Genomic DNA, 11,090 nt, shown 5'->3' with positions numbered 1-11,090 from the left:
ATACTTCTGTTGAATTAACAAGAATCTCCAAGAATCTTTTAAAAATGCGAAGGCGGATATTAATTCTTTTGGATTTAGTGAGAGCTGTATGTCATTGTCTTTTCTGGTAGGATCTCCTGAATGCCAATATAGGATTGTACATATTGCAGCGCAGAAAGATAGTTGTGTATTGGCTGGCCTTTAGACTATAAACCTATTTGGCCTAATTTATCTACAACTCCTTCCATTGTAGCTTTCAGTTCGTCTACCCTTACATGTAGTCCGAAAGTATTGTTACTTGCATAAAGTATACACAACATCATTAATACTGGTCAGTTTTTGGCCCAGTTCTCTGCTTCCATTTTCCTGATATATAATCTTATTTTAGCACAAGGCCCAAAGTTTTAAAGCGTTTTTTCTTAATGTCACAAAAAGTCGACTTAATAATGTCAAACTGCATCATAATTCCTTGGACAGAAGCACTGCAGTAGATTTTGTCAAGGGCACTCAGTTTGTCTTCTGGCCTTAAAGATTTAAATTTACTCCTAACACTTATTTTGGCAACTCTTTTCAACTGTACAAAACTTTAACATAATTTTAAGCAATCACAGAAATAGAATTTAACACAACTCACAAAGTGGGCTTCAGCAAACGATCTGGACAGGCATTGACTTTGTTGTATACTATAAGCGAACTTGACTCAAACGGTATCCTCTACAGTATGGCAACATTTCAATTTGTGATGAAAAACCAGTCGAAATTATTGTGAAATTGGTAAAGTCCAACTTAGTGTAGGTTTATTGTACTACATTGATATAATTATGTAATAGATTTATTCATATTTTATACATTTGATACCTTTTCCAAACTGTTTTTATTATTCTCTTAACTATGTATCCCATACTGTACTTTTAACAAATTAAATGGTTCTTAAGATGGCTTAATTAGTCATTATTCAAATCTAGTAATGGATAATAAATATGATTTGAAGTGTTATTAATAAAACATCTTTTAAAATTATATGTTTTTTACATACATTCCTCTACATATGTCCATTTCCTAAGGCAATATTTTTCTGTAGTTGTCCCTCTTTTTGTGTCATGTTAATTGCTTTAAGTAATCATTACTATTATATTCTATAACGTTTATAAATTTTTATTGAAATATGGTGGTTATTGGAAATGTACACATTGTTATCTCTGCATATATCGGCGAAAAATGTGTACACAGTTGTTCACTGTGCACTGAATATGATGCTGTGTATGACACCAGATGTGTGATATACCATATAAAAAATCTGGAAGGAATAAAAAATTGAATACATGTGTAAATACAAATGATGGTGGTCAGTTTTCAGAATATGTGCTATTGTAGCAGGACAAAGGCTAAACGCATTGTGAAACAGCTGTAAAAGAACAAAACTACTTTTACACATAGTGCCAACATAGTGACATGTAAGGAAACAAATATGTCATAAAATGCTCCAGACAAAAGTTATTGTATGTTAGGCCTGCGAAGTTTACTGACGAAAAAAAAAATTTGTCTGTACCACCTGTGAATGAGCAATCGTTAGTGTCCCAGTGGCAAGAACAAGGACACAATAAATCGGTACATATGGGAATGCAAGTAAGTGTGCTTCTGTAAACATGATGAAAAGCAGAGTAAGGAAAACTTTCCATGTAAATACACATCTGGATAGACATGGTACAGAACAGACGCTACTATGTAACCTTACAATCGAAAAACAGCCGATGGAGGACACAGAAAAATGGACTTGCACAGGGTACTGTCTTGGCTCCAGTATTATTTAACATCTATACGAATGACCTTCCCATCAGCCACCAGACACGAATGTTCATTTATGCTGATGATGCAGCAGTAGCCACACATGATAAAACCTTTGAACCAGTGGAGGAGAATCTCACAGGAGCCTTAACAGAACATGATACCTATTAAGAAGGTAATAATCTCAAACCAAACCCTAGTAAATCTCAAGTATCCGCCTTCCATCTTAGGAACAAACTAGCCAAACGGAAACTCCGAGTCATGTGGCAAGGGGAAGAGCTGAAGCATACAAACAGCCCGTAATACCTGGGAGTAACATAGGACAGAGCGCTTACTTTTAAGCAGCACTGACATACCACTGAAAAAAAGGTCTATGCCAGGGACAACATACTGCGGAAGCTATCAGGTTCATCGTGGGGAGCTCAACCACACGTTTTGTGCACCATGGGTCTGGCGCTGAGTATCTCAACAGCGGAATACGCGGCGCGAGTTTGGAGGAACTCTGCTCACACGAAGCAAGTTGACGTCGCCGTAAACGAAACTGTAGGTATTGCCACAGGATGCCTCAAACCAACTCCCAAAGACAAAATTTATCCCATCATAGGCATAGCACCACCCACTATCCGCAGACAAGTGGCCGCTGAGATCGAAAGAGCAAAACAAAAGAATAATCGTTGGCACCCAATGCATATGCACTGAAAACAACGTGTCCGGCTGAAATCCCGCAGGAGTTTCGTTGAAACTGCTGAAGAGCTCGCCACCAAGCCCGTCGCAAGGTGCCTATCTCTTTGGGAAGAAATGGTGCCACACTCCACAGTGGAACTACTTGAGGAGGGATCTGCAGGATTTCAACTACCTTTTACAACTTAGAGGTCATTAAACTGGCTGCGCAATGGAGTAACTGGGTGCAAATCAAACCTATTTAAACGGGGCTACAGTGATAGCGATAGGTATGAATGCGGAGCAATACAGGACTTGGACCACCTATTGATTTGCCCAGATATGTCTATAACATGCACTAAAGACGATATTTTGAAAGTCAATGACAAAGCAACAAACATGCTAATTACTAGGAAGGGAGATATAATTGGTGCATCCGGATATGGAAGAAGAAGAAGAAAATCGAATAGAAATAACTATTCAGTATTAATATGGCATGCAAATGAAACTTATAAATACAAACTATGTAACACTGTTCAAAATTTGAAGGTAGTATTGACCCTATTGAGAGCAGAATGGTCTTTGTTAGGATACCAAATACTTATGATCTCACAACTATCTTGTGTGGGAATAATAGCATTAAGGATGGCGTTGTATAGAGGTGTGTTATAAATCGTTCTGTAGAACAAACATATCTATTTAATCCATTATGCGTTTTTTGCAACAAAAGTGTTGCTAAAGATATAAGACTGTGTTCAGTAAAGTAGGAAGGGAGATATAATTGGTGCATCCGGATATGGAAGAAGAAGAAGAAAATCGAATAGAAATAACTATTCAGTATTAATATGGCATGCAAACGAAACTTATAAATACAAATTATGTAACACTGTTCAAAATTTGAAGGTAATATTGACCCTATTGAGAGCAGAATGGTCTTTGTTAGGATACCAAATACTTATGATCTCACAACTATCTTGTGTGGGAATAATAGCATTAAAGATGGCGTTGTATAGAGGTGTGTTATAAATCGTTCTGTAGAACACACATATCTATTTAATCCATTATGCGTTTTTTGCAACAAAAGTGTTGCTAAAGATATAAGACTATGTTCAGTAAAGTATGTGTGGCTGATGTATCATGTTTGACAAGGTTAAGATTAATAAATAGAGCTTGCGATTGAGAATCGGAAATGTGTAACTTCTAACATAACAACTAGGACCTTTCCCACTTCTTTAAAGTTTATTACCACCAAATTCTCACTCACATTTGGTTATTTGAAAGGGTAATTACATGTCAACAGTAATCCTAGGCATAAGCAAATGTGGGTAATATAGGTAATACAACACTTTGGGGACTGTTGTAATGAAATCGACCTGTACAAAGTTTTCCTTATGCCTCAAGTAGACACTATAATTGGTGGGAGTGTTTGGAACCATGCTATTTGCTTAAAATCACTAAAATACAGCTATGATCATTGTCTGTGACATATTTTAAGTCCAATATTATTTTTAACTAAAAAAATCGAATTAAATTAGAGTTTTACTATGTAATTGCAAAGCTTTTTCCTGGCTGTGTGATATGTAATCACTATTATTAACAGAAAGGGTAACTGCAAGTATCTAAACAAACTAGTTTTAAGGGTCCTCCAGACTGTCTTTTGAAAGACTATTATTATTGCAATGAAGTACATTTTTATTAAACCTAGGAAGAAATTATATTCGATATTTTTCATGTAATCCAGTAAAATGCAACACATGTGGTTATATGTAAATATCTGACTCTTCTGATTGTGAATGAGGCTTTTCTGTAACAAGATACGTTTACAGCCTAATGACATTTTATTTTACAATTCATACTATGTCTTCTCTTTTCTGATATATGTCAAATTTCATTGAATTTTATTAATTTTTGGGTTTCAACAATCAACAACATTGTAGATAAGCATATATAAGGCCAATGAGAAACCACTGTTGTAGGATAGTTTTGCAGGCACTTTTGAGGTGGCCACTTTACTAGTCTGATTTGAAAATATGTAACAGTTCTTCAAGGAACACACTGTACCAATTTAGCTCTGCAGTGTTGCTTGCTCGTTATCTGGATGACTCAATATGGAAATAAATTTCTTCAAAATTCAAAAACATGTGTGGCACAAATTAATGTGTGCAATTTGCTCACTCTGGTCAGTTGTTGTTATACCTGGATTTGAACTTTCTTTTCTGCAGTAACAGCAACAGGGCTTCTTTTTCAACACGGATTACTCAAGTATACGCTCAATGAGTTCACCCACCACTTTACTTTCTGCAGATACTGATATTTAACTTCAATAATTTTTATTTTAGGATTATATGAATGTAATTCAGTAACTTTACAAACTTCATTGCAATAACAGATTTTCAGGTGTATGAACCTAGGCATTTTCAGTTAATTTAAATACAGTAGGAACATTGTTGTTTTGTAAGTTTGTTACAGAAAGTTTACGAACTTTTGTTGCGAAATTTTGTGCTGGGATAAAAGTAAATACTGTGATGCTCTGCAGCAAAACGTTTTGTGCAAAACTGGAAATAAGCATTATGACCCCTCACTGCGGTAATAACTGTCGAAAGTTGTGAGAATAAAAGTTGTTACATTAAGCCTAAAGTAACTTCAAGTATGAAACAAAAACATAGAGTGTTAACGTCATCTGTGTCTAATAAAAATGTTTTGAAGTGGTTATGGATGGGAAGTATGGCGGTAAGGAAATTCCTCCATTGGGGAAATTAAGTCATTATTTAGATACTGTGAACCCTCACATACAATTTCCAGAAGTACAAAGCATTTGTACAATGTTCGGTATCAAGGAATGTCCATCTGCATGTGACAACAATTAAGTGTGGGGATGTAACTGATAAAACGAGAATGTTACTATTCTTAGCTGATATGCATGGGTGAAATGTTAGGTTGGTGCATAAGTTGACAGCATTTTTGTTTTGTATGTAGGTATTCTGGTTGCTGTGGGTTTATTTGTCGATTGTCATTTTTTATTTATAGTTCACTTTTGCTGTCTGGTTTACAAGTTGGCAATTTGTCATTTGGAGATAGTGAATGGAGTTGTGGGCGCTATAAAATGGAGTGAAATGTGAAGAAATCAGAACATTTCCGGCATATTATTTTGTGTGAGTTCAGTAGAGGGGAACATCTGTGGAGACAGAAACATTTGTGCCATGTATGGGGATAATGCCATTGGGTGAAACATGGCAAGAAAATGGTCTCCTTGTTTTAAAGAGGATCGTTTTGACATTAGTGAATCACAACATTTGAGAACATTTTTATGGTTTGATGAATATCTTTTGAATGTGTTAATACACAATGAAACCCATCAGTGCACTCAAGAACTGGCAGATGTGATGAGCCGTGATCATTCCATCTTGGTGTGGCATTTGCATGCAGTGAGGAAGGAGCTCATACAAAGCAGCAGCTGCCCATACAAAGTCCTGGATGCATCTACAAAAGATAATGTTATGCAACTGGTGGAATGGCGATGGTGTAGTGTAGTACGAATTGATTCTCCAATGTATGAACATCGCTGCTGACATTTATTGTCAACAACTGAGAGGTCTTGCAGGCGCAATCCAAGAACAACGATCAGCAAGATTGTGTGAAGTGATGTTACTCCACAATAATGCCTGCCAACATTCTGCTAGACTGACAATAAAAGCTGTACAGAAGCTGGGTTGGAAAGTCTTTCAGCACCAGCGCTATTCAGCCTATCCTGTACTCTCAGATTTTCGCCTTTCCTGTTCTCTATCGAACAACCTACAAGGAACTTCGTTTCCAGATAAAAATATGCTCCAAACATAGCCTCAAAACTGTATGATTTTTACAGTCATGGAATGGAAAATTTATCCCAGCGTAGACAGACTGTTGGAAATAGTAAGGGAGGACATGTTATATATGTGTCTGTTGTATGTACCTGTCGTATTTATTAAAATTATTGAAGTATGCCACGAACTTATGCACCAACCTAACATTTCAAAGAAACTAACAGTAACTGAAATGAACTGTAGAGTGACCTCTTTCGTGAAACAGGTAACATGAAGTCAGAAGTATGTGAGCTTGAAGAAAATATCGTGACTAGAAATTTTTGCAGTAATAATGATAATATTTGGAGTAATATTAATATCAAAAATTTTTCAGGTGATAATAAAATCCACTCTGTAGATTTGATCTGTCGGTGCAAAGACAACTTTTCCACCAACATGACAGATGTCTTGAAACTTAAATTTGTAAATATATTTTTAAACAGTGTGGCCCTATTTTGGGAAGAATCATATTATGAATCTGGATATGAATATTGTAGAATTTGAAAGATGTTTCATGAGCAAATTCTGGACAGAAACTAAGGTATCGAGAAAAAGTCATAGTTTTTAAATGGACCTTGCTGTAAAGAGTGTAGTGGCATATTGAAAACCTTTGGTGAAGAATAGATTAAAACATTAGTACATCTTGAAAAACCACTACACAAAAAGATTCAGATTGATGCACTTAGAAGACGATTACCACATAAAGTTCAATGGGTGATGGTCTATGTACCAGATGAGTCCATAGAAGCATCTTAAAGATGTGTGGATAAATTGGATATGGCTTGGAAGAAACATGAGAGAGACAGGGAGAGACAGAACTAAAACGAATTTGTAGGAATGCAGGTTTTCCAGTGATCATCATGGAGCAGAGATAAGAGGACAGATAACAAAAACTATTCATAGTTTAATTATAATGGTATCAGGATGGATAATCACTGGAATGATAGTTACAGGGTTGGAGAGAGAATCTACTAACAAATAATGGCTGATAGGAAAATAGTAATGATAGGAACTATGGTAGCAAAAATAGAAGCAGAAGCAAGGAAAACTAAAATTTGCTTTGTGGGTGGCCTGTCGGTTTGCGGCAAGGAGTGATAGATACCTAAACCTAGCTGACAGTAATTTTAGAAGAGGGAGAAGTAATTACAATGGGGAATACCAGAGTGGAGACAGCAGTAGATCACATGCAGGGATTAGAATAGAATTTAAAAGAGAATTTTAGGAGGATATTTTAGGAGAGATGGAAGAAGCAGAAAATAGCAAGAAAAAACCTAAATTAGTTCTTAATTGTGATATTTGTGGGGGAGAGAAGAGGATGTAGGGGGATGATTAAATGACGATGCTGTAAATAATGATCTGAGTCCTGATGATGATGATGCTTTTAATGATGATTCTGTTAGAATTACAGAAGTAGCTGATGTTGATTTGAACGCTATTGATTATGTAAGTGTAGATAATGATATACTTGCTGATGGTTTTTATAATTCGGTTGTTAATACTTTTTCTGATGATAATGGTGGTATTGATGACGCTTTGCAATGTGACAGGCGGAATGATTTATGCATAGATTAAAGATGATACTTCAATGCAGAATGCAGAATGAAGTTAGTGATATTATTGTAGGTTTAGATGATTATTCTGAGTTAGATATGGAAGTACATATAATTTGCCCTTTCCATTTAATTTCAGTAAGGTTATATCCACTTGTCCTGATTGTAGTAAGAGGAATGATTTAATTAGTAATAAAATATTGAAAGTAGCTTGTGATTCTTATGATTATGTTAGTAATAGTAATAAATGCATGAAATGCATGAAGGAAATTCAAAATACACATTCAGTTAATGAAGTAAAATTTGATTCTAATGAGAAGGCATCCAGTCATAATACAGTTCTGGAAAGTTTTCAGGCTGTGGAGGATAATGAAGTTTCAGAGGAAGAGAAAGGAGTGAGTTTTAGAGAAACTGAGGAAGATTTAGTATATTAAAAAGAAAATGATGAAAAACATCATGAGCTGGGAGGCTCTTATATTCAAACTGACAACTAGAGACTTGAAGACTTGACACTGGTAGTCCATTCACTGGAATATCAAGAGTCAATAGATTCAGAAAAGCGAAAATTTTACCGATTTGTCTGTAACAGGTGTTACAGTTAAGGGATTCACTTGAAACAGTGGTAAGTTAATTACTGGACAAGCTTTAGTAGAATTTAAAATCAATGATTTTAGCTTTACCCAAGGATACCTCATAATTGAGTAATTAAATGAAAGTCTGATACTCAGTATAAATTGGATAGTTAAAGCAAAGGTAAATTTTAATTGGTACAATATCAAAATAACATTTACTGAAACAAAAAGTGGGATTTTTGGAGAAACAGGTATAGTAATGATAAACAGTAGCGTAAATAATGATATCATGGGGGTGGGGGCGTAGACGAATTTGGAGATAGAAGTTATTTTGAAGAAAATGAACTTTGTGATGATGAAATACAAAGTATCTCAAACAGTGAATCGGTTGCTAAAAAATTATCTGAAACGTAAGTGCAGAAAGGAAGACGAACTATAAAATTTTCTGTATTAATACATGATATTTTTTATATTAAGCCCAGGAGAATAAAAGGATATCAGTATAGGATTAAATTAAAAGCTTATGACCCATTTTTTCTGAAGCCCTATGCCATAAGGAGTCAGAACAACAACCCTTTATTGCCGGTGTCTAAATGAGACAGAGGAATAACATTTTTATCTGGCTCTAGAGCATGAATCAGTAACTGGCGGACCATGGTCCATGTCCAGACTGCGGAAATTCAAAAACTACCCCACTAAAAACATTTTGAAAATATAAATTATGTACTCAAAAAATTTGAAAAGTGTTTTTCTGTAGATAACAATTTGTTTGATCACTACCCTTATAATTTTTTCTTGTAGTGTACAGTTAACTACTGAATAATTAGAATTCTTAATGGTTATTTATAGCTAGATTAAATACATAGCAACACAGGAGAGAGCACTGAAGAGCCGGGACAGAGAGGAGAGTGCCAGCCGGCCGATAAGCTCTGTACACGCTAATAGAACTCAAGAATCATGTTTAATGAACAATGGAATTTTATAAATCGATTTCAGACTCTGGCAACCTCTTAAACTTCTATTAAATGGGAGAAGACATATTCATTTACTTACTATTTTCTATGCTTGGAACTCGAACCATAGCTTAAAGCTACTTTATGAAACTTCGGGCGAGTTTGCTCGATGGCGGCGACCTTTGACGGCGAAGCGCCTTCTTTGCAGTGTGACTCCTTTGTGGTGTGGCAGCATACACTTTGACATGGAAGTAGCTCCTTTGCAGTGCGTCGCACATGCTGTGTGCCAGGCGCCTGTATTTGTGTAAAAAACAAATCTAAATGAAGCACAAAATTTTGTCACCACTTCGACATTAGTTGCTGCGATATCGTACGGAGCAGTTCGTTGTTATCGAGGTGTGTAACGTTTCTTTTTCATCGATATGGATCATAAAAAGTGTAAAGTTGATAATAAAAATAGGAAATTTTTGACTGATTGGACTGACCAATATTGTTTTACGGTACCTGATAGGCCTGAAGCTATTTCAGTTTGCCTTACATGCAACATAACTTCCACTCTTGTTAAAAGTGCCAATTTAAAGCGACACCACGAAACAACTCATCAGCAGTTCCATATGCAGGAAAGCTCCAGGCATAACTAGTTTCTTCCTAAAAAGCGCTGCCTTCCTAGCTCTGCCAATGAGCGAATAAGAAAAGTTTGCAGAAGCAGCGATGCTTATATGTTGGTCGCTTAATAGACCCCAGAAGCCGTTTTCAGACTCTGAGGCAGTAAAAAAATGCATGTTGGAAGTGACCGTGTCACTTTTTGAAGAGAAAACAGATGTTGCTGCCACAGTTGAACGTATTCCACTGTCGGCAGGAAGTAGTACAATGAGAGCTGAAATTTTGGCTGCTGACAATAAAAGTAATGTGCTGGAAACTCTGCATAAGGCGCAATGCTACGCCGTAGCAGTAGATGAATCATGACACGTTCTTGATGAGGAACAAATGTCCATTTTCGTGGGATTTTTGTATACTGAAAGTAAGAAATTTAGGGGAGAATTGCTAAAAATATTGCCATTGGAAGGCAAGACTCATGGAGAAGATTTATTCAAGGCTTTGGAGGCTTCATGACAAAATCAAACTTAAGTTTTGCTAAAATGGTGTCTCTTTCATGTGACGGGCTGCAGTGGAGATCAGCCAAGAAAAAGGAGCAGTAAAGAGAATCAAAGATACAAATTCTCGGCTACTATCTTATCAGTGCGTATTTTGACCAGACAGTCTTTAGTGAAAAACTTACTGTAACTCTGAAAGAAGTAATGGCTAATTTGATGAAGTTGATTACTTTTATGAGGTTTCGTTCTGCTCTTCAGCAAAGACAGTTTAAAGGGATTCTTTCTGAGTGTGATTCGGCGCATACTAACTTAGTGCAGTACAACAACCTCGTTGGCTAAGTAAAGGACAAGCGATTGAACATTTTTGGCAATTAAAAGAAGATATAACATCCTTCATAGAAAACTTAGATTCATGAGAAGCAAGAAACCAGTTGGAGTTCCTATCAAACGAATGCAGTAATCTAGTTGCGGCTCGATACCGACCTTAAAGGAAATGGGGAATTAATATGTGATCTGATAAAATGTGCATCTTCTTTTCATCGCAAGCTGGATGTCTTTGAAAAAGACATTGAACTTTCCAACAATTATTGAAAATGAAAATAATTCTGAAATAGATATTTCGTTACTGTCATATTCCATGTCAGATCTTAAGAACGAA

General features: G+C 36.0%; 1 protein-coding gene across 1 annotated transcript; it reads left to right on the top strand.

The window, feature by feature from the left end:
- The first annotated feature begins 9,760 nt into the window (after positions 1–9,760).
- Positions 9,761–10,771, top strand: LOC126474336 (uncharacterized). Its single transcript, XM_050101803.1, has 4 exons — positions 9,761–9,969; positions 10,076–10,268; positions 10,373–10,533; positions 10,579–10,771. The coding sequence occupies exons 1-4, from the start codon at positions 9,761–9,763 to the stop codon at positions 10,769–10,771; spliced, it is 756 nt and encodes a 251-aa protein (XP_049957760.1).
- Positions 10,772–11,090: the final 319 nt, after the last annotated feature.

Source organism: Schistocerca serialis, chromosome 4, assembly GCF_023864345.2.
Source record: "Schistocerca serialis cubense isolate TAMUIC-IGC-003099 chromosome 4, iqSchSeri2.2, whole genome shotgun sequence".
Classification (NCBI taxonomy): domain Eukaryota; kingdom Metazoa; phylum Arthropoda; class Insecta; order Orthoptera; family Acrididae; genus Schistocerca; species Schistocerca serialis.
This window is presented reverse-complemented; position numbering and strand designations above follow the sequence as displayed.

Excerpts from the sequence above, each read along its gene's own strand:
- LOC126474336 (XM_050101803.1), top strand. The coding sequence starts at position 9,761 with ATGGATCATAAAAAGTGTAAAGTTGATAATAAAAATAGGAAATTTTTG. Across the intron at positions 10,269-10,372 it reads TGCTGGAAACTCTGCATAAG|GGGAGAATTGCTAAAAATAT; the intron begins GCGCAATGCTAC and ends TAAGAAATTTAG. Across the intron at positions 10,534-10,578 it reads TCAGCCAAGAAAAAGGAGCA|TGCGTATTTTGACCAGACAG; the intron begins GTAAAGAGAATC and ends CTATCTTATCAG.